The sequence below is a fragment of the Antechinus flavipes genome, chromosome 1 (assembly GCF_016432865.1).
Source record: "Antechinus flavipes isolate AdamAnt ecotype Samford, QLD, Australia chromosome 1, AdamAnt_v2, whole genome shotgun sequence".
NCBI lineage: Eukaryota > Metazoa > Chordata > Mammalia > Dasyuromorphia > Dasyuridae > Antechinus > Antechinus flavipes.
The window spans coordinates 199,040,660-199,065,645 of record NC_067398.1 but is presented as its reverse complement, the minus strand read 5'-3'; the positions used below and the strand labels follow the sequence as shown (position 1 = coordinate 199,065,645).

General features: G+C 33.3%; 1 protein-coding gene across 2 annotated transcripts in view; it reads right to left on the bottom strand.

Moving 5' to 3' along the window:
- FBXL17 (F-box and leucine rich repeat protein 17) overlaps positions 1 to 24,986 on the bottom strand; it is a 511,980-nt gene that overhangs the window by 177,128 nt on the left and 309,866 nt on the right. For both annotated transcript variants that reach the window (XM_051994853.1, XM_051994863.1), the window contains one exon: positions 17,860 to 17,936. In XM_051994853.1, coding sequence (XP_051850813.1) covers positions 17,860 to 17,936 — 77 coding nt within the window. The remainder of the gene's footprint in view (positions 1 to 17,859; positions 17,937 to 24,986) is intronic.

The window sequence follows — 24,986 nt, the reverse complement described above, 5'->3', positions numbered from 1 at the left end:
GTGCTCAAGAAATTCTACTGCTGCAATTTAACTCAATGTATGGGAGCTTCAAGATTCAGTGGCATTCCAAACCAACTTTTACAGAAAACTGCATGAGATTTTCATGACATTAGATGGCAGTCTTAAAAGTTATACAGAGAAAATTGTTATTTGGCACTGAGTTATTTAGTGTCATCAAAGTGCAGGGAATTATCCTTCTGTCTCTATAATCGCTATTGACAAAATTTTAATTTAACTTTTTTAATGATTTATATTGAAAAATGTAGGTCACCAAGATATTGTTCAGTGCCAAAATATTTTGACTGATAGAAAGCAAGGTTTATAAATGAAGGTCCAATTCTGGCTCAGGAGTCTATCTTTCCTGTATTTATAGGATACAGAGTATGTGCTAGAGGGGGCCATTTGGCTCTCAGTCAGTCAATAGATGGATTAAACATTCACAGTAGGAAATCTGACTGGCATAGAAAAGAAAAACTCTGGATACAAAATGTAATAAACTCTAGTCTAAATAAGTCATAATTCAATCATTTCTGGCTAGAAGCAGGAAAGTCTAAATAGAATCCTGATAGTTCAAAAAAATTTCTAGGAAATCTAGCCTCCAATTATATGTAGTGTTTTAGCTATATTCTAAAGCTCTTCCCAATCTTCCCACCCCATGAGAAAAAAAAAAGGTTTAAGAAACCCTATTAGCCACTAGGCCTCTCTTTTCCAAATAAGTTAATCGGGTTCCTGGAAACATTTCCTTAAGTATTTCCCATTTGGGGTGGCTTTGTGCTTCTAAATACTGTTACAAATGTAGAAGTAAAAGCATCACAGGGTTCTAGATTAGGAGGGATTTTAGAGATCATCTAACCCAATACTTTTTTTCTTTCAAGGTATGAAAATTGAAACCCATAAAAGAGGGAAAAAATCTTCTCAAAAAAGTAGTTGGTATATAGTATGGTAGTACAAAACTAAAATTTAGTAAATAAAATTAATGCTCATTACAATACTGGAAATAAAATTTCACAATCTCTAGATCATAAACTTAGAGTTTAAATCTGGGTCCTCTGAGTACAAATCCAGTAGTATATCTATTATAAAATGCCTTGCTTTTTAAAAAAAATTTCCATTTAAAATGAGTTCACATTTTTCATGCTTAATCAACAAACTAAAGAGTAGAGGTATATAGAATGAAGATTAACTCTTCTGAGCTACTCCTCCAACTTGTACTCATGCTCTAAAATTAGGTTGCAGAGAGTGACCAAGTTCAAGGGATAATCCCCTGTGGGTAATCAATGTAGTTCATATTAAATCAAAATTTAAACATAATTAGTTCTCAAGAAAGACATTTTTTAAATGGAACAGTAAAATAGTACCTATAACATACTCCCCCCTCCCATAACTGGAGGGATACTCTTCTACAAATTCACACATTATTGATATAACAAGTACAAATTTAAAATAAAATGTCAATGAGACACACATGTAGAGAATACATGTTGACAAAGACAATATACAACTTTGGAACCACAGGACTTGAGAGCTGCCACCAAATGGATTGTTCAGTAGGGCTTCCAAACATTTTCTGCAGAATAACTTTCAAATGCCAAGGCTGTCTGTCTTCTGAGAATACTCGCTCTCATTCTAGCTGCCAGAGATCCTATTCCATTAAAACTGCTACTGGTGCAATTGTTTCTCTCATATCTGAGTCTGTCTGCTGTGTATTTCTACAAATGGGGATAATGACAGCACGTACCCAATGAGATTATCGTAAGGATCAAATGAGGCAATATTTGTAAAGCATTTGCAACAGTGCTTGGCATATGGTAAGTGCTTAATAAATGCTTACTGTATTACCCTTTCTTTAAGGACTCTCTTGAACTGGCTTCTGAACGGCATGTTTTCCTCTGGGGAAGCATGGCTACTGCAGGTTTTGGGGTGAGGAAGGAAGGAAAGCCGGGAAGGATGGTTCTGGCATCTATCACTCAAAGTTCAATTTTCTAGGGCTTAGCCTTCCAATGACATGTCCCATTTTTCCTCATTCAATTAGTTATTATTTTCTGATTCAATGAGACAGCTGTTTCTACTGCAGACAAATAACAGAGAGCAAGATGCTCAATTGACAGAATCCTGGAAGTCAGGAAGACCTGAGTTTGAATTTTGCCTCAGACAATCACAAATCTGTGAATTTGGGGCAAGTCACTTAGCATGTCTTAACCTCATTTCCTTGTCTATAAACTGGGGAGAAAGAGAGTTGTGCAAAATGCTAATTGTTAGGATAAATGACACTCATTAGGAAGCACTATGACTTCTAAAAATCAGAATTGAGAGGCAAATCTCCCAGTGAAATTCTGGGCTTAATAGTAGTTATGGTATAAACAATTAAGATGGTAGATTATATAGTATAGAGATATTTCCAAAACTTCCTAAGAATTAGATAAGATTGGTTCACATGAAAGCTTTCTCTTTCATTTGGTACACTTCCTGATCCATGTAAATCAAGGATGAACATAAAATGCAGACTATCAGATTCACGGTCTTGACTGGGCATTGGATGCATTTCAAATAACAGAAAGTTATACCGGAAAGAAGTCTTATAGATGAAGAAGTTATGGAATAAGCATTTATGCAGGACCGACTACATTTCAGACATTGTATTAAGCACTCTACAAATATGATCTCCTTTGATCCTTTCAACAATCATTTGATCCTCAACAGGGTAAGTCCTGTTATTATATCCTCTTTACAATTGAGAAAACTGAGGCAAATAGAGGTTTAAGTGACTGATTCCTAGCCCAATGTTCTATCTACCACCTAGAAGTCTATGCTTTTTATACACATAGCAGAGAAACTCCTACTCACACTACAGGTTTCTTAAATACAAATCTGGTTGGATAGTTTCAATTATTTTTGGTTAAGTTTCTGTATTTTTATTCTGTTAGGATTTGTCTGGGCTTCATAAGTGATATTATTAACAACACCTAGTAACAAATATTCTTCTAAATAATTAAAAGAAAGTCTGGGTATGCTGGACAAAATCATAACCAGTGGACCTAAATTCTAGCTTTTCAAGAAACTCTAAACCTCAAGCAGAATATCTTGGCAGAAGGCACAAGGCAGAAGATTTAAATATTGTTGGAATATCATTGTCACTTAAAAATTTTTAAATGAAAGTAAAGTAAAAGCACAATGAGAAAAACAGATTACCAAAAAATATATATATTTCTTATAACAGGAAATGAAAAATCCTCTAAACAGGAGAATATTATTTTAGGAAATTTGAAAGTCATTTATGAACCCTGGGTTATAGATATTAAGAAGATAAAATGCTGGGGAATTAAGTCTAAGAGAGATAGTAGAATAAATAAAGGAAATATTATAATTATTTTTCATCAAACACAACATTAATTACTCTTTTTCTAATAACCTATTTTCTTTTATTGAGAATTATTTTCCACAGTGAAAGACCATGTTATAGCAAACTGACTGTTATAGCATATTAACATTTATAACTTTTATTTTTCTAAATTACTAATTAAAATCATTAACATTATATAAACATGTTAACTTGCAAATAGGTAAATTTTACTTTTTTTATAACTTTATATCCTTATAACAGTAAACTGAAGACATTTAAGAGTACTTGTATTTTTTCTTTTCCCTTTTTCTTTCACACTGAACAAATGCAGCTTCTCTGAGATAAAAAGTTCTTGGGCACACTAGCACAGATTCCTTATCAGTGTGTCTTCAAGAAGAGGCTAGATCAATTCCTGTTGAAGACTCCAAGAAGAAAGTTCTATTCAGATAATGGTTGGACTAGCGGACATGAAATCTTCATGATATTTACAAGACTAATTTTAATTCTCTGCATTTGCAATCAGAAGTCATTTAATCTTTCTGAGGCTGTTTACTCATATAGAAAATGAGAATGCTACCACTGGTACTACTTATCTCACAGTCTGTGTAAAAATAAAAAGCTACTATCTTCTTGCCCTGCTATCTCACATGATAAAATATCCTAACGTCTTACCATGGTTAATGCTGCTACTTTTTCAAGAGATCCCATTCTATCCTTTCTCCCACAACAGACTGCTTTGTCTGTTATCCCTGTTTTGTCACTTATTTTCAATCTCTCCCTCACTACTGGCTCATTTCCTACAAATTGATCCAAAACTTCTCCATCATGAAAAAACAACATTCACTTAATCTTTCTATCCCTGCTAATTATTGTTTCATATGTTTTGTATCCTTTCTAGCTCAACTCCTCAAAAAGGAGATCTCTTTATTTTTAAGTACCTCTTAATTTCTCTACTTTCACTCTCTTCTTATCCTTTACATTTGGCATAGACCTTGTCATTACACCAAAACTGATGTCTTCAAAGTAACTAATGATCACTTAATTACCATATCCATAGGATCCTCTTTGAGATCAAATCCTCTTTGATACTGCTGATCATTCTCTCAATTCCATAATCTCTCTTTTCTAGGTTTTCAGAACAATCCTCATTCCTGGTTCTCCACGTACTTAGTTGACCACTTCCCTTTCATGCCCTCTACTCTTAGGTGTCTTTCAGGGTTCTTCTTGGACTCTCTTTTCTCCTTTTATGGTAGGATTTAAACTTTTTCGTTCAAGAAATTTTTAGGACTTCCGGTTAAGATGGCGGAGAGGAGGCTCACAGTTGCATAAGCTCCGCGCTTTCTCTCACTATCCACTTCATTACAAGCCTCTGAATCAATGCTTGACTGAAAAAAACCCACAAATAGTTACCAAGAGAAGCCATCCTTGAGATCCGCCAAGAAAGGTCTGTCTTTACTGGAGGGCTGGGGCGGTTTTAGATCGGGCGCAGGCGGCGGGCAGCGGCAGTGAGAGCACGGGAGCAGACTGGAGAGGGGGTGGGGAGTGATCGCAGCTGTCTCTGCGGGGAGAGCTTCGCTACAGGTTTGGAACCTGCAGCAAGTCAACAGCCCAGCAGAGAAGCTAAAAACACCGGGGCTGAAGAATACAACCGCAAACAGCTGGAGTCTCTCAGGACCTGGCCGCCCCCCCCCTTCCTCCCCTCAGTGACTCAGCACGCTTTTGGATCTCAGAGCGCAGGCGCAGCACAGTCCTGCTAGTGCCTCACTGCTGCCCCCTGCAGTCTGTAGAGGAAGCTCGATAACACACCCAGCCCCCCCCCCCCCCAAAAGAAAGACTCCAGTTTTTTCTGTTTTTCTTTGGTAGTTTGTCTCTGATTAATAGACAGAATGAGCAAGAAGCTGAAGAGGACTTTAACCCTAGACAGCTTCTACACAGATAGAGAGCAGACTCTAAATCCTGAGGAGACTAAAAACAGGCAGTCCCCAGGTGATTCCCCAAAGGAGGAGATCGGCTGTTCCTCAGCACAGATGAACCTCATAGAAGTGATTAAAAAGGCTCTCACAAGGGAGCTAGAAGAAAAATGGGGAAAGCAGAGTGAGGCTTGGCAAAAAGAGAGGGAGGCTTGGGAAAAGAGCCTGGAGAAGTCAGTTAAAGAGAGAGTGGATAAAGAAGTAAAATCCTTGAAAAATAGGATTAGTGAACTGGAAAACAAAATTGGCGAAATGGAAAAAAATTCCACAGAACAAAAGAACTCAATTGGACAATTAGAGAAAGATTTTAAAAAAGTGAGTGAAGAGAATACTTCACTGAAAATCAGAATTGAACAAGTGGAATTGAATGACTCGAGGAGACAAGAAGAATCAGTCAAGCAAATCCAAAAAAATCAAACAATGGAGAAAAATGTGAAATACCTTCTGGGGAAGACAACAGACCTGGAAAACAGATCCAGGAGAGACAATCTGAGAATCATTGGACTCCCAGAAAAACATGATGAAAAAAAGAGCCTGGACACTGTCTTCCAGGAAATTATCAAAGAGAACTGCCCAGAAGTCATAGGAATAGAGGAAAAAATAAACATTGAAAGGATTCATCGATCACCCACTGAAAGGGATCCTAAAATCAAAACACCAAGGAATATAGTGGCCAAATGCCAGAACCCTCAGATGAAAGAAAAAATATTGCAAGCGGCTAGAAAAACCCAATTCAAGTATCAAGGAGCCACAATAAGGATCACCCAGGATCTGGCAGCATCCACATTAAAGGATCGAAGGGCCTGGAATATGATATTCCGAAAGGCTAAGGAACTTGGTATGCAACCAAAAATAACTTACCCAGCGAGAATGAGCATCTTTTTCCAGGGAAGAAGATGGACATTCAACGAAGTAAGCGAATTTCATCTATTTCTGATGAAAAAACCAGAACTTAACAAAAAGTTTGATCTACAAATATAGAACTCAAGAGAAATCTAAAAAGGTAAAGATTAATCTTGGGAACTATATTTTGACTATATAGATGCATAAAGAATACATGTATACCTTGTTCTAGAAATTGATGTGGAAAGGACATTGTACCAGAAAAAGGGTAAAGTGGGGGTAGTACATCTCATGAAGAGGCATAGGAAACCTATTATATCTGAGAGAAAGAATGGAGGGGGATGAATATAGTGGGAATCTTACTGCCTTCAGAATTGGCTTTAAGTGAAAAATCTTAAGACATATTCAATCTATGGTGAAACTTCTCCCATCTCATTGAAAAGTGAGAAGGGAAAAGTGGAAAGGGAAGGAATAAGCTAAGCGGAAGGGAATACGGGAACTGGGAGGGAAAGGGGTAAGATAGGGGGAGGAACTCTAAGGCGGGGGGAGGGACACTAAAAAGGGAGGGCTGTGAGAAACAAGGGGTGCTCACAAGCTTAATACTTGGAAGGGGGGGAAAGGAGAAAGAAGGGAGGAAAGCATAAACCGGGGTTAACAAGATGGCAAGTAATACAGAATTGGTCATTCTAACCATAAATGTGAACGGGGTAAACTCCCCCATAAAGAGGAAGCGGTTAGCAGAATGGATTAAAAGCCAGAATCCTACAATATGTTGTTTACAGGAAACACACCTGAAGCGGGGAGATACATGCAGGTTAAAGGTAAAAGGTTGGAGCAAAATCTACTATGCTTCAGGTGAAGTCAAAAAAGCAGGGGTAGCCATCCTGATCTCAGATCAAGCTAAAGCAAAAATTGACCTAATTAAAAGAGATAAGGAAGGACACTATATCTTGCTAAAGGGTAGCATGGATAATGAAGCACTATCTATATTAAACATATATGCACCAAGTGGGGTAGCATCTAAATTCTTAAAAGAGAAACTAAGAGAGCTGCAAGAAGAAATAGACAGTAAAACTATAATAGTGGGAGATCTTAACCTTGCACTCTCAGAATTAGATAAATCAAACCAGAAAATAAATAAGAAAGAAGTTAAAGAGGTAAACAGAACACTAGAAAAGCTAGATATGATAGATCTCTGGAGAAAATGTAATGGAGACAGAAAGGAATACACTTTCTTTTCAGCAGTTCATGGAACCTATACAAAAATTGACCATATATTAGGACATAAAAACCTCAAACTCAAATGTAGTAAGGCAGAAATAGTAAATGCATCCTTTTCAGACCACGATGCAATGAAAATTACATTCAACAAAAAAGCAGGGGAAGTAGACCAAAAAATAATTGGAAACTAAATAATCTCATACTAAAGAATGATTGGGTAAAACAGCAAATCATAGACATAATTAATAACTTCACCCAAGAAAACGATAATAATGAGACATCATACCAAAATGTATGGGATGCAGCCAAAGCGGTAATAAGGGGAAATTTCATATCTCTAGAGGCCTATTTGTATAAAATAGAGAAAGAGAAGGTCAATGAATTGGGTTTGCAATTAAAAATGCTAGAAAAGGAACAAATTAAAAACCCCCAGTCAAACACTAAATTTGAAATTCTAAAAGTAAAAGGTGAGATCAATAAAATTGAAAGTAAAAAAACTATTGAATTGATTAATAAAACTAAGAGTTGGTTCTATGAAAAAACCAACAAAATAGACAAACCCTTAGTAAATCTGATTAAAAAAAGGAAAGAGGAAAATCAAATTGTTAGTCTTAAAAATGAAAAGGGAGAACTCACCACTAACGAAGAGGAAATTAGAGCAATAATTAGGAGTTACTTTGCCCAACTTTATGCCAATAAATTCGACAACTTAAATGAAATAGAAAAATACCTCCAAAAATACAGCTTGCCCAAACTAACAGAGGAAGAAGTAAATATCCTAAACAGTCCCATCTCAGAAAAAGAAATAGAACAAACTATCAATCAACTCCCTAAGAAAAAATCCCCAGGACCAGATGGATTTACATGTGAATTCTACCAAACATTTAAAGAACAATTAACTCCAATGTTATATAAACTATTTGAAAAAATAGGGATTGAAGGAGTCCTACCAAACTCCTTTTATGACACAGATATGGTACTGATACCTAAACCAGGTAGGCTGAAAACAGAGAAAGAAAATTATAGACCAATCTCCCTAATGAATATTGATGCTAAAATCTTAAATAAAATATTAGCAAAAAGATTACAGAAAATTGTCACCAGGATAATACACTATGACCAAGTAGGATTTATACCAGGAATGCAGGGCTGGTTCAATATTAGGAAAACTATTAGCATAATTGACTATATCAATAACCAAACAAACAAAAACCACATGATCATCTCAATAGATGCAGAAAAAGCATTTGATAAAATCCAACATCCATTCCTAATAAAAACACTTGAGAGCATAGGAATAAATGGACTTTTCCTTAAAATAGTCAGGAGCATATATTTAAAACCATCAGTAAGCATCATATGCAATGGGGAAAAACTGGAACCTTTCCCAGTAAGATCTGGAGTGAAGCAAGGTTGCCCACTATCACCATTATTATTTAATATCGTATTAGAAACACTAGCCTCGGCAATAAGAGTCGAGAAAGATATAAAAGGAATTAGAGTAGGCAATGAGGAAACCAAACTATCACTCTTTGCAGATGATATGATGGTATACCTAGAGAACCCCAGAGATTCTACCAAAAAGCTATTGGAAATAATTCATAATTTTAGCAAAGTAGCTGGCTACAAAATAAATCCCCATAAATCCTCAGCATTTTTATACATCACCAACAAAACCCAACAGCAAGAGATACAAAGAGAAATTCCATTCAGAATAACTGTTGATACCATAAAATATTTGGGAATCTATCTACCAAAGGAAAGTCAGGAATTATATGAGCAAAATTATAAAAAAGTCTCCACACAAATAAAGTCAGACTTAAATAATTGGAAAAATATTAAGTGCTCTTGGATTGGCCGAGCGAACATAATAAAGATGACAATACTCCCTAAACTAATCTATTTATTTAGTGCTATACCAATCAGACTTCCAAGAAAATATTTTATTGATCTAGAAAAAATAACAACAAAATTCATATGGAACAATAAAAAGTCGAGAATCTCAAGGGAACTAATGAAAAAAAAATCAAATGAAGGTGGCCTAGCTGTACCTGATCTAAAATTATATTATAAAGCAGCAGTCACCAAAACCATTTGGTATTGGCTAAGAAATAGATTAGTGGATCAGTGGAAAAGGCTAGGCTCACAAGACAGAATAGTCAATTATAGCAATCTAGTGTTTGACAAACCCAAAGCCCCTAACTTCTGGGAAAAGAATTCAATATTTGATAAAAACTGCTGGGATAATTGGAAATTAGTATGGCAGAAATTAGGCATGGACCCACACTTAACACCATATACCAAGATAAGATCAAAATGGGTCTATGACCTAGGCATAAAGAACGAGACTATAAATAAATTAGAGGAACATAGAATAGTTTATCTCTCAGACTTGTGGAGGAGAAAGAAATTTGTGACCAAAGATGAACTAGAGACCATTACTGATCACAGAATAGAAAATTTCGATTACATCAAATTAAAAAGCCTTTGTACAAATAAAACTAATGCAAACAAGATTAGAAGGGAAGCAACAAACTGGGAAAACATTTTCACAGTTAAAGGTTCTGATAAAGGCCTCATTTCCAAAATATATAGAGAACTGACTCAAATTTATAAGAAATCAAGCCATTCTCCAATTGATAAATGGTCAAAGGATATGAACAGACAATTTTCAGAGGATGAGATTGAAACTATTACCACTCATATGAAAGAGTGTTCCAAATCATTATTGATCAGAGAAATGCAAATTAAGACAACTCTGAGATACCACTACACACCTGTCAGATTGGCTAAGATGACAGGAAAAAATAATGATGAATGTTGGAGGGGATGCGGGAAAACTGGGACACTAATGCATTGTTGGTGGAGTTGTGAACGAATCCAACCATTCTGGAGAGCAATCTGGAATTATGCCCAAAAAATTATCAAAATGTGCATATCCTTTGATCCAGCAGTGTTTCTATTGGGCTTATATCCCAAAGAAATACTAAAGAAGGGAAAGGGACCTGTATGTGCCAAAATGTTTGTAGCAGCCCTGTTTGTAGTGGCTAGAAACTGGAAAATGAATGGATGCCCATCAATTGGAGAATGGCTGGGTAAATTGTGGTATATGAATGTTATGGAATATTATTGTTCTGTAAGAAATGACCAGCAGGATGAATACAGAGAGGCTTGGAGAGACCTTCATGAACTGATGCTAAGTGAAATGAGCAGAACCAGGAGATCATTATACACTTCGACAACGATATTGTATGAGGACATATTTTGATGGAAGTGGATTTCTTTGACAAAGAGACCTGAGTTTCAATTGATAAATGACGGACAAAAGCAGCTACACCCAAAGAAAGAACACTGGGAAACGAATGTGAACTATCTGCATTTTTGTTTTTCTTCCCGGATTATTTATACCTTCTGAATCCAATTCTCCCTACGCAACAAGAGAACTGTTCGGTTCTGCAAACATATATTGTATCTAGGATATACTGCAACATATCCAACATATAAAGGACTGCTTGCCATCTAGGGGAGGGGGTGGAGGGAGGGAGGGGAAAAAAATCGGAACAGAAATGAGTGTCAATATAATGTAATTATTAAATAAAAAAACTTTTAAAAAATAAAAAAAAAAAAAAAAGAAATGAAAAAAAAAATAAAAATAAATAAATTTCAAATGTTCTACAATCAAATTTATTTTATTGGAGGCTACTTTCTAATAAATGACATCTAATAAATGACATAAAAAAAAAAAAAGAAATTTTTATATAACACTGGGTATATAGATTTATAAAATAGGTATACAAGTCAAACCTTTACTGATAATAATTCATAATTTTCTGACCTTCATATTCAGTTATGTGATCTCTTATGGGGCGATAACCCACAGTTTAAGAAGCTGGACTATACTTCTTCATTTGTTGATCATCAATTCCCATGTACTTTACCACCTCTATGCTTATGATTCTCAGATCTACTTATGTCTCCCCATCTCTGCTAAGTTCCCATCTTGCAGCTTAAATTACTTTTCTTACATCTTAAATCAGATGCTCAACAGACATCTTAAACTCAATATGTCCAAAACAGAACTCAATCTTTCCCCCCTTAATCGTCCCCTTCTACCTTGTCTATTATTGTAGAGGGCAACACAATTCTTCTAGTCTTTCAGTCTCACAACTTGGGAGTCATCTTAGACTCCTCACTATTCCTCATCTCCATATTTAATTTGTTGCCCCATATTTAATGCTTAATTTGTTGCCAAGCCTGTCAATTACACCTTTGCAATACCTCTCCTACTTACCCTCATTTTTTCTCCAGCATTGCTACCATGAAAAAGGACACTTCATTTCTCAGCTCTGGGAATTCTTTCTTTCAGGTCTGATACACTCTTCCATCTTTGCTGTGATTACTGATCTCCCTATCTTCCTTTAAGTCCCAATTAAAATCTCACCTTCAAAGGAACCTTCCCTAAACCCCTCTTAATTCCAATGCCTTCAATATGATAATTATTTCTTATTTATCCTGTGTATAGTTTGCATTATATAGATTTTGCATCTTGTCTCTCCCATTAGGTTTGAAGTTCCTCTAGGACAAGGAATGCATTTTGTGTCTTTTTGTATTCCTAGGGCTTAGAAAAATGCTTGATACATAGTAGATATTTAATAGTAGATACATAGTAATATTTATTTACTGCATATATATGTGAGTTAATATTATTATACATACTTACTAATTGTTGAATGGATGAATAAATGAAAAGATTACAAATTAAACAATTTTATAACGGAAGGAACTATAATTATTAAGTACAATAATGTCCTACCATAAATGTTCAATATAATCTATTTTACATCTTTACCAGAAGGCAAGAAAAATTTCTACATATCTAATCTCCTTAGAACAGGATAAAATCAAAAACTACTCAACCAAATAAACAATGTGCTTAGCCTAAATTTCCCTTATCTTTAGTAATCCAACATAAGATTAATATTAAAAATAGCTAATTATTTACAGAGCCCTTTGGAAATGGCAACTTATAATTGGTTAGAAAGGAAATTATGATATGCTTCTTGTAGTTACATATTCCAATTAAGTATTTAGGTGAAGTTAATAATTCAAATAAATTAAACTGGAAGTTACAACAAATGACCACATGCCTAGAACCCTGATTAAATGGGCAAAAGTTAGAGAATGTACACGAGAGTAAGTCTTCTCAATTTGGTTACTATTCAACTTTCTGAAATAAAACTAACAAATATTTTATTTACAATGCTTTAGTTATGATGACATGCAGGAAAAAATTTAAATATAAGCCTTAAGATATATTCTATCCGTTGTCTAAGGACCAACCAAGAGAAGTATGGAGGAGCTAAACTATAATCTGGCCTCTAAATGGCAAATTTTTTAGCTATGGAACAAAGAAAATGCAAAATAGCCCTTGGTCAAATATGATACCTTTCCACTTTAGCAGGATAGAGGCTGAGTGACAGAAAAGGAGAAAGAGATTTCTAAAATCATCATAATTTTTAGAATTTCTAGAAATGTTAACTCTTGGTATTCTAAAGGTGAAACTCTTGTCCAATGAATAAACACACTAATGAATATCAAAATAGTATTAGAAGTAATATTCTTTTTCTAAATAAAATCATATGGAAAAGCAAATTGCAAAAGAGGAGGAAGAGGATGAGAAAGAAGAGGAAGAGGAAAAAGAGAAGAAGAAAAACAACAATAACAACAAAATGGCTTAACAGATTCTCCTTGAAGAGAACAAAAAAATTGGTAGAACTTGTTTTTTGTGTATTCAAAAATAAGATGAAGTATCATTTCATGGGGGCAATCAAATATTTTGTGAACAAAATCAAAAAGACCACAATGAAGGTGATATAGGCTATATCAAAAAACTATACCACATAAAAAATATGCTTTTCCTCTTTCTTACTAAATTAAATAAAATAAAGGCAACAAAACAATTTTAAGCACAGGTGCTGTGTAATGCTTAAAGAAAGGCAAAAGGCAGTCCCTATTCTCAAGAAGCTTATAGTCTAATGAAGGAGACCATATGCAAACAACCAAGGGCAAACAAGCTCTATACAGGATAAATTAGAGATCACAAACGGAGGGAAATACTGGCAGGATCTAGTACAGAGTGGAATCTTAGCTGGGACTTAAAGAGAAAATAAGATGAGAAGGAAGAAGAAATAGCCAGTGAAAATGCATGAAATTTAAAAATGAAGCACTTTGTTCAACAAACAGCAAAGAAACCATTGCTACTGGATCACAAAGTAAATGGAAAGTAGAAAGCTATATGAAGACTAGAAAGTTAGGAAAGGGCCAGATTACAAAGGGCTTTAAAGGCAAAACAGATTTCTGGAGGTAATAGGAAGTGTTAAAATATATTGAATGGGGGTAGGGTAGAAAATGGTCCAATTTTTGTTTTAGGAAGATCAATCTGATAGATGATTGAAGGATAGACTGAAGTGAGCAGAGAGTTTGTAATATATATATAAGGTGATAAGCCTGCTCCAAGTGGCACTATCAGAGAAGAGAAGGGGATAAATACTAGAGATGTTACAAAAGGTAGAAATGTTAGGATTTGACACGAGACTAAATACAGGCAGTGAGAGTAAAGAGTCATGTATTACACCCATATTTTAAATCTATAAAAGTATATGAGAACAATTTACACATGTATTTAGAGTGTCTCTGATGACTGTATGAGAAGAGAATCTACTGGCTTCTGTAAATAATATTCTGCAAAAAAATACTATGCTACACATGTGTGACGATTTAAATACTGCTTTGTACATACTCATCACCTACACTCCCAAACATGTTGTTGTTCAATTGTTTCTGTTGTGTCTGACTCTTTGTGACCCCATTTAGGGTTTTCTTGGCAAAGATACTACTGTATTTTGCTATTTCCTTCTCCAGCTTATTTTTTAGAAGAGGATCTGAAGCAAACAGATTAAAGTGACTTGTCCAGATTCACACAGCTAGTTAGTGTCAGAGTCTAGGTTTGAATTTAGGAAGACGAGTGTTCCTGATGTCAGGTCTGGTGTTCTTATCCACTATGATACCTAGTTGCCCTCTTACAACCATACATACACACAAATAATTTGGTATAGAAACACACAAAATTCAATGTGGCAACTGGTGGGGATAGTGAGAGGAGAGTTACAGAAAGAACAAAGTAAGATAAATTTTAGCTTCTGATCATAGCTCTTAATGCCAGAGTTAAAAAGATAGAAAATTTTAAAACCAGAGATCAGAGTCTAGATTTAATGAATTAGGGAAAGATAAGGGAATAGGAACAGATCACTTTAATGACAAATTACTAATGCTGATCAAATTATTTATCTTTCTCCATCCACTTTTTCTTTGCAGAGAGATACAAGAAGAAAGAAGATGAAAAAAATGTAAGGAAATCCACTATTAATCATCATACCTATGAATGGGAATGAAATTAACTTGCCCGTACAATGGAAGAGGATGACAAAGTAGAAAGCAGAATCCAACCATATATTATTTATAAGAAATATTCTTGAAACAAGAAGATTCAGAGTTAAATAAAGGAAGCACTGTTAAGTACATTTGTTATGCTTTAGACAAATTTTAAAAAGCAAGGGTAATGTAAGTCATTCCTTCAAGTTATTGTTTCTTCTTTCTTTTAAAATTAAAAGTCTACAAAGATTCCTTTACATTTGTTGCCTCTATCTCCTATTCAAATCTCAATGGCTTGCAATTTGGTTTTCACCTTATTACTTTACTGAAATTGCTTTTTTTCCAAGGTTAACAGTGCTCTCTTGACTACTAAATCTTTAATCTGTCCTCATTTTACCAAATTTCTCTGCAAATTCTGATATTGTCAACCCCTCACTCTTCTTGGATACTCTTTTAATTCTTGGCTTCGATGGCACTATTCTCTTCTGGTTTGTTTCCAGTGGCTGACCATCATTCATTCTGCTTTGCTAGATCATTATCTTACTAAGTGTGGATATCTTTCTTTGATTTGTTTCCATGGGTTCAATTATTATCAGAACTTAGATGACAAATCTATTAATCTACCCACAATTAACAAATGACCAACTGCCTGCTGGACATCCTAAAGGCACTCTAAACTCAACATTTCCAAAGAACTCATTCCCTTTCATCCTCCCTCATTATCTACCTCCACTCTGCATCCTGTCCTCAAACTTTTCTATTTCGTTTGTAGGCATGATCATTCTTCCAGCTCTGATTAGCTTCTCCATGAGAACAATAAACAACTTAATTATTCATTTGTATTTATAGGCAAATATCCAAACCATTTTATTTCAAGTAGAAGTAAGTTTTTATTTTTAAATTTGAATATATTTTAAAAAGATATGTCTAATCTTCTAGTAATTCACAGAATCAAAGAATACAGTTTTGAAAGGCACATTACATACCATCTAGGTCAAACTCAAAATTTTTAGATGAAGTGGATCAGAGAGGTTAAATGATGTTTCTTAACTCATTTAAGTTGCTATCATGTAGCAGAATTATAATTCAACCTTGATTCTCTGACTCCAAAACCTATTCTCTTTTCACTATATAATGTTGATATTACAAACCAAATAATGAAATCACATCATAAAGACCTAGCATAAAAAGGGAAGAAATTTGTAAATACAGAGTATTTCATTCCCTTGCTAAATTTCTCTCTACATCCCACATCCCATTATCCTTTCCAATTTTCAAATAAATCTATCCTGCATAGAAAATTAAGAAAAGGTGATTCTTATTTATAGTCAATGTATGTATGAGATCAACTAAGAAACAAAGCAGTGCTAAAGATCCAAACTTTCCCTGAATTATCTGAGATACTGAGTGCTTGGATTCCAAAACATTTTCCTGATAAGCAAGGGAGGTTATTTTGTGTAAAAAGACTAAAAATGTCAAGAAGCAAGAACAGTCATGGCTTACTTAGGAAAATATATAATACTGTAGAAATACTGTGTGTATATTAAAATTTCCTATAAATAGAACTAGATTTGGAATATACAAAAGTAGATCAATATTTAAGAGACACTGTAATAATAGCTAACAGTAATAATAGCTAGCATATATATTGTGCTTTAAGATTTGCAAAATGGTATGTATATATATACATATATATATACACATACATATATATATATTTTTTAATCTCATTTTATTCTCACTACAACTCTGTGAAGTATTATTTCTATTTCTTTTACAGATAAAGAAAATAAAGTTGCTGAGAAATTTAATGACTTGGCCAATGTCACACGACTGTCATACCTGAATTGGTATTTGAATTCAAACTTTCCTGACTCTAAGTTCAAGACCATATCCATTGTATCATCTATTTGCCTACATGAATCTTTTGAAAAAGAAAGTCTCAGTTCTGCCATTACACTAGCTGTATGATGTTGGAAAAGTCATTCACTCCTTCTAAATTTCAATTATCTTATTTTTTTAGAATGAAGGAATGGGGCCAGGTGAATTCCAATGCTCTTTTCCAAAAAATGTCATTAGATAATTGAGAATTGAGTAGATATTAATAAGAAGAGGGGGCCAAGGCTTATTTTAAAAAAATATCATTTTTAGAAGGCATATTCAAAGAAATTAAATTCCATGATAATAAAAAGTTTACTATCAACAATACCAGCTCATATAAATAATGCTTAAGATTACACAAAGAATTCCATAAACTGGTTAATTCTTAACCAAAAAACTATTAAGGATGCTGAGGAATAAATCACTGGTCTTTCTCACATGTAGATGAAATTTTCAATATAATCTTTCAGTCATTTAGTTTTATCAATACAAAGCAAAATAAATAATTTTGGGAGACAGAAGGAGGGTACTTAGTTCCCCCATAAGTCATGAAAATTAGGTATATATCTAAGCTCAAGCCAAACACAACAATACTTGAAAGAAAAGTTGGGCTAAAGTCAACAGAAGAGAAAGAAGAATTTTTTTAATTTAATTTTTTCAATACCCATTCAAATTCTTAATTTACACCTAGAACAGGATAGTAGTTCCCATTTAGTTCATCTGTCAAAAGAACCAATTTGTCCTTTCCAATTTTCAAATAAATCTCCTCTCCTGCACAGAAAATTTCTTCTGATGGAGGCAAAAAGTAAAAGTGGCAAACTAATGAAAAGAAAAATACTTTTAAATCTTCATCATCAATAATTTCATCATCAATAAGATAAACTTAAACAAATCAAGTCATTCCAGTAATTTCTTACTCAATTTTATTTTCTCAACAATTGCAATCTTATAGTTACTCTGATACTTATTCTCAATATGTACTGATAGACACAAAGAAAAAAATTTCTTGCACACTATTCTAGGTTAGGTTCATGTTTTTATGTAAAATCAAAGATAAAAGGTTTTTACATTTAGGTTCATTATGAGTCTGTGAATGAACTTTAAAGACTTTTATATTACATCTTTTTTTTTATCTTGAAAAAATGTCAAGGAAAAAAAAGTCCAATTACATACCATAGTCAGTGATCTTACAAGACACCAAATACAATTCTTTCAGGTTTTGTCCTTCTTTTGCAATGACCTCCACACACCTGTTAATAATACACATATAAAAAGAAAATTAATATTAGTGCATTTCATGTTAAATTAACAAAGCCTCTACCATCAAATACTCTTAAGAGATCAGTTTTTGATGGAAGTCACAATTTCTTCTTTTAATAATCATTGTCAAGCTAGTTCAAGAAAAGAAAGTATTATATGCATTACTTCAAAACTCCATGTATAGTTCAATCTCCACATCAGTAAATGAAGCATATTTGTAACTAATGCATCTTCTATTTTTTAAAATTATTGAAAAAGTTATGTTATGCCACATTCTCTTTTATTGTCCTGACTCAGTTTCCCAATTATCCTGACTCAATTTCCCTAATTGTTCTGCCTCAGTTTATAATTGTTCTGCTCAATCCTGCAAAACTACCCCTCCCTCCTAATATATTTGATAAGGATAAAAGATTTTATATTTTAGAATATCAGAATGCCTCTCCCCATTCCAAGCTATCAGAATATCAGATACCATCTTATCAAGATGATTCTCCCCATCTCCAGGGTGCTTTCCAGCATTGTATCATCCCATCTCCGGTGGCTCACCCCACCCTGTCAGAGTTCTGTTCCTGCTCTCAGCACCCTAACTCTGCCCCTGCCTCAGTTTACTCCCTGAGTCTGAGCCATGTGTGTATATGTCATTGAAAACTCACATAGTCTCATTCAGCCCTGGGACTAAACCATGGATCCATTTGGTCCCAGTAAATCTCTCCCTTTTAAATAAATTATTAAATATTTTCTAATCTTTATCTTGCCTCAGTTTTTCCAGCATTACAATAACAGAAAAATAGTTGGTAAATTGATAACATAACATAAAACATCTATCAATCAATTCTTAAGCATTTCATAAGGTACTAAAAAGAAACAGTGTTTGGAGAAATATAAGCTACTTAGAAGGGACTATTTGTGTTTGTCTTTGTATATTTATAGCACTTAGCACAGTATTTAGGCCACAAAAGTGTGTGTGTGTGTGTGTGTGTGTGTGTGTGTGTGTGTATGCATATGTATAGGTATAGTAAATACAAAATAATTTTCAGGAGGTAGAAGATGACTAGCAGTTAGGAAGATCAAGAAATGCCTGGCAAAAATGAGGGATGACCATTCTCCCTTTCAGCATTCTATGTTGGACAGCACAGATGGGTCACTGAACCACAAGGTATTAAAAAATGCAATGGAAAGACTAAAAGAAACATCAAGGAGGCCAGCACCGCTGGAACCTAGAATTGGGAAGATTGTACAATAATATTAGTGTGATAAGTATGGAAGATGAGTTAGAATCAGCTTATGAAGACTCCGGAATGTCAAACAGAGGAGTTTTCCAAGGACATCACTGAAGGTATATTATATTTATTATATTATTAACACATTTCATGCCATGTTATATATTATAAGTCTCAAGGTAATTATTAACTACATTTGCATATATAGACTCTATGTATATATATGAAAAATAATTAAGATAAATTATAAATTGAGAGTAAAATTATTAACCTTTGCCCAATCATTAATCTTGCAATTTCGCTAATTCACCAGGAAATACTCTTTTCTATTTTTAAAATATATTGCTACACTTTATTTTGACACCATATTTTGCTACCCCGACTCACATGAATTTCTTAGTCCAAGAATTTCCAGATAATGATACTAATAATTTTTCTATTCTATAAATTCTACAAGCTAAAAAATAGCCTTTAAAAAGTAGGAAAATTCATATGTAAAATAACATTCTCTGATCCTATTATCTTATTTTTTAATTCCTTGATTAAAAAAAAAATCTATGTCATAAGTAATTCTGATTACAAATCAACATTTAAATATATGTTTATACTGACATAGTAACATTTTAAAATAAACCAGAAAATGGTTTTATATATACATATATATATAGATGCACATATATAATATACATATAAGATATAATAACATCATCTATATATATAGACATGTAGATGCACATATACAATATACATATAAGATATAACATCTTTTCTGGTTTATTTTAAAATTAAAGATTTCAAGGCATATATGTTCTGCCCTCAAAGCTCTACTAATATTTGAAGAAAATAAATTATTTGACTTTAAAAACAAAAATGAACAATACCATGTCTTTTCTTGTCTTGTCCTTTATATTATTTGAAAAGTCATAATACATTCTGCCACATATATCCTTCACTGTGTTAACCTTTATTAATATCTGTTGAACATAGCAAAGAAAAAGGGTAAAAGGGAAAAATGCCATTAACCTTTTCTTCAAAGTAAGGATCAAGTAATTTGATACCAATGTGTATAATCCATCAAGAATTATTCAGTATCCTTATCTGTATTTCATGCCTTAAATTTGCTTTCTAACTTTCAGACTCATAGAATCTAAGAACTTTTTAAATGGCAGAAATTTTAAAATAATTTGTTATTGAAGGTCAAACCATTTAGAGAAAAAAATATTTTAGTTAGAAAACTAAACTGATATAAAAAATTTTAAAATTTAAATGAATACTAGAAGTTTTTGAAATATATATAATATATACTGAACTTATTAATTTAATAAAAATGACAAACTATTCAACAACTCTCTAGAAAAAAATCCTCACAGGAGCACAGATCAGACACAAATGTAGAGAGGGCATTTTGGAAACTAATTCTTTGGAGTTTGATATTCAGTTCACTTCAATAAATACTCATTAAGAATCTATCCTTTGCAAAACAGCATCTGATAGGTTAAATTTTCCTCTCTGTAAATCTCTAAGATCACTTCACAAAGGAAAAGAGAGCTCAATAAAAGATAACTTCCCCCAAATGAAAACTGTTGTAGACAGTATATCTTCAAAGAGATCAGACTTTAATAGTCTTAGGTGCAATCTAAACCATGTAATTCAGAAATATTTAATAAAATAAATAAAATACAATAGAGTATAATGTTAATAAATGGTTTGCTAAGTTAATGTGCAGCAGCAGGGATTCTATTTGAATTTGATACCATTAATCTAGTGGGTGGGTGGTGGAACAGAGTGCAGGGCCTGAAGTCAGGAAGACCTGATTTCAAATGTAACCTCAGTCATTTAAACTTTGTCTCATTTGCTATAAAATGGGGGTAATAATTGCATCTACCTCTCAGGATTGTTGTGAGGGCAAACTGAGGTGATCACAGGGCTAGAAAGTGCTGGAGGCCAGTTTTTTACACCCAAAGATTAGTCTTCCAGATTCCAAGCCTGGAACTCTATCCTCTATAGTTGCCTGAGAGCTATTTATTATTATCTTTATTATTATCATCATTTTTACTAAGTTATGTAATAAATGACTTTTTTTAAATCAAAAGATAGTATATAGAAGCAAAGAACACATGCTTAAACAAAAGAGTACTATTAAGAATCTAGGTGATTATTATTCTAAAACAAGTGAGAGGCTCCTCAAGCCAGGTGTTAAAAATTTTCAGTCATCAGGAGAGAGATAGCTTTTGATTAATGAGTAGCAACATCTTCCATAAAAAGCTAAGAAAAATATAGGTTTGATTTTATAAGAAATTCTTAAGATCTCTGTTCCATGTGAAATGCAGCATGATTTATGCCTTTTTGTTTAATATACTACTACTCTTGCTGTTGTTACTACCACTAACTACTACTATTGGCAGTAGTAGTAGTAGTAATAGTAGTAGCACTAGTAGCAGGAGTTGTAATAGCAGCAGCGGTAGCAGTAATAATAGTAGTGGCAGTAGTAGTAGTAATAGTAATAGTAGTAGTTGTAATAGCAACAGCAGCAGTAGTAATAATAGTGGCAGTAGTAATAGTGGTAGTAGTAGTGGCAGTAGTAGTAGTAATAGTAGTAGTTGTAATAGCAACACAGTAGTAATAGTAATAGTAGTAGTGGCAGTAGTAGTAGTAGTAATAGTAGTAGCAGCAGCGGTAGTAGTAATAGTAGTAGTTGTAATAGCAACAGCAGTCATAATAGTAGTAGTAGTGGCAGTAGTAATAGTAATAGTAGTAGTAGGAGCAGTAGTAGGAGTGGCAGTAGTAATAATGGCAGTAGTAGTAGTAGTAGTAGTAATAGTAGTTGTGTAATAGCAACAGCAGTAGTAGTAATAGTAGTGGCAGTAGTAACAGTAATGGTAGTAGTAGCAGCCGCAGCAATAGTAGCAGCAGCAGTAGTAGTAGTAGTAGGGGCAGCAGTAGTGATAATAGTAGCAGAAGCAAGCAGTAGTAGTAGTTAGAATTTATATATCATGTTTTTAGATTGGTAAAATGTTTTCAAATACATTACTAAATCTGATCTTCCCAACAACTTTAGGAGATAAATGCTATTATTATCTGTATTTCACACATGAGAAAACTGAAGATAAATTAGGCAATTTGCCCAGGTTCACACAGTTACTAAGTGTCTATAGTAGGATTATTACTCAGGTCTTTTTGCATCCAACTTAAGCACCATTCAGCTATTTTCTGACAGTCAATAGGCTAGATAGCTTCCTCCTGAGGTATATATGCAGTGAAGAAAAAGCAACATGAAGATTTCAGCAAAATTTACTTTTAAGTCATATATGTGTTTGAGGGGAAAAGACATCTAACTTCCTTGGGTTAAATATTGATAAAATACAAAATAACGGGACTTAAAATAATTGATAATATATAAGAGAATTGAATTTTTAGCAGACATTGCTGTAAAGCTGCTTTTTGAGAAGCGGAATTAGAATTGTTTTATGTGATATTGTTATTACAAATTGGTAGAAATATTATGTACTTTGCTTATAACAGGAACAATTAGGATGCATGTGGTGATTTTACAGCATAGTAATTAGAGTTGTAGCTTTCTTTCCTTTCTAAACGCAATATACTCTTTATATTGCAATGTATTTCTAATAAGTGTACAAATCCAGTAAAATTCAGTATTATTATTTAGCTCTTCTGTTTTGTAAAGATCTTGAATCAAATTATATTAGAGTATTTCTAATATCACTGCATGTATGGCACCTAGCTGCTAAAAAGAACTATATCAATTATGGATATAAATATATATATAAATATTTAAGACAAAAATTATCTATAATTTTATAGAATGTTTCATTATAAGATTTTCCATCAATTTATGAAAAGAGAATCGTTTGAACACCAAACTAACCACCAAATATATATAACCACCAAAAAAAAAAAAAAAAAAAAACTTCTGCATATGACAAAGAAGACGTCCTCATGTAGATTTGGAAATGGATTTTTAAAATCTGCATTTCTATTAGTCTCCTTAATTGCAATTAATACATGGAGCACTTTCAACATTCAATTATTCTTTGGTCCTTTGGGGAGAAAATGTAATACTGCATATGGGATAAACATATTAAGTTCTAGTATGATTACTGAGGTAAATATTTTTATTGATAAATACCATCACTGATTAAAAAAAAAAAAAAACCAGCAGCATATCCTATAATGGAATTGGTTTTCTAAACCTCAGTTATGCTATATGTAAAACGAGAATTTAAGAATAGATGACTGATTCAAAATTAAGAGCTCATTAAGGGAGGTTAACTCCAATGTATAGGTCTCAGCAAAGAAAAGGCAAAGTTTTGTGCACATGCAATTTAGCACACTCTTGGTCTTGGCATTTCAAAACTCTCAAAACCACAAGGATCGCTTGATCTGTGGGTTCTAGCCTAACCTTAAATCTTGTTTATCTATTCTGCCCTTTGGAACTTTTCTAATCTGTATTTCTACGCCTTGGAAATACCTTCTAACTCTAGTTCCTTACTTGCTTAAGAGTCTCTTGGGAAGCCACTTGCAGGCATCATTTAACTCTCTAACTAATTCAGGTTGCTCCCTAGAGAACTGTAGGCAATTTTGTTTTGTCCCGGCCTCCAGGGAGAGCAAGGGGGAATAGTATGCTAGTGTTTACAAGTTAATAAGTCTAATTTTCAGTCAACAATCACTGTGTATTTGGCACAGTACCAGGCAAAGTATGAAAATTAAACTGTGACAACTCCAAAGGAATGAAAAAGCTATAGGATTATCAAGTGAGTTCTTATATAGTCAAAGAATGTGATATAGAAAGGATCTTAAAGATCATTTAGTCCAAACTTCTCATCTTAAAAGACAAACGTAAGAGGTTAAATGATTTGCCCAAGTTCACACAGATAATTAATGGTAGAATAAGGAAAGGACTACAGGCTAGCTCTTTTGTCTGCAATAGTTTAGTTATGTAGAAAAGTGTCACAATTGAGAAATGCATAATGGTAATCATACTTATCTTTAAAATGAGCCTTGAACATTTCATAAGCCAATTAAACATCTTTTCCTTAATCAAAGAAATATGTGATTGAAAAAGATACTAGAAATCTAAAGACTTTTACGTTATGTCCCAGGCCTTCCATTAACTAGCAGTATCCCAATGGACAAATCACTAAACCTCTTAGAACTTCAGTTTTTTCGCTTATAGAATAAGGAGATGAACTAGTGATTTTTCAGAACTTTTCTGTATTTAATAATCTAACTATACATAAGACATTTGGCAAGCAAAAAAATAAAATGCCAAAATAGAGGCTTTCTATTCATTTCCATTTTGGTGCACATTGACTCAGACATTAATTCTATGATTATTATCTGGCTAGGCTTTGAACATTTAACAAAAAAAAAAATCTTGCTATTTTTAATTTTTAGTAGTGTGCATTTCAAAACTCTTTTCTGTGAACACAGAAAACAGCCATAAAAACATGCTGAAGAGCATCTCAATGTGATTATTAATAACTTAATTTAATTTCATTTTTATTATCCACCTTTAAAATTCATCTGAAATACAAGATTTGCAAAGCAAAAGTAGGTTAGTTGAAAACTATATAACAACTATATAATTGAAAATAATTTTAAAGTATACATTCAGATCTCCTTGAAAACAGATTCTTAATCACCTGATTTATGTGAGGAATAAAGGTTAATGAATCAAGCTGTATACACTTCAAAACTATCAAAGGAATTCAAAAGAACCTTGAATTATAGAAAACAGCTGTCTTCTTTATACACAAAAAAAAAATTATGTTTTTTTTTTTTGTCTCCTACTCAAAAGCT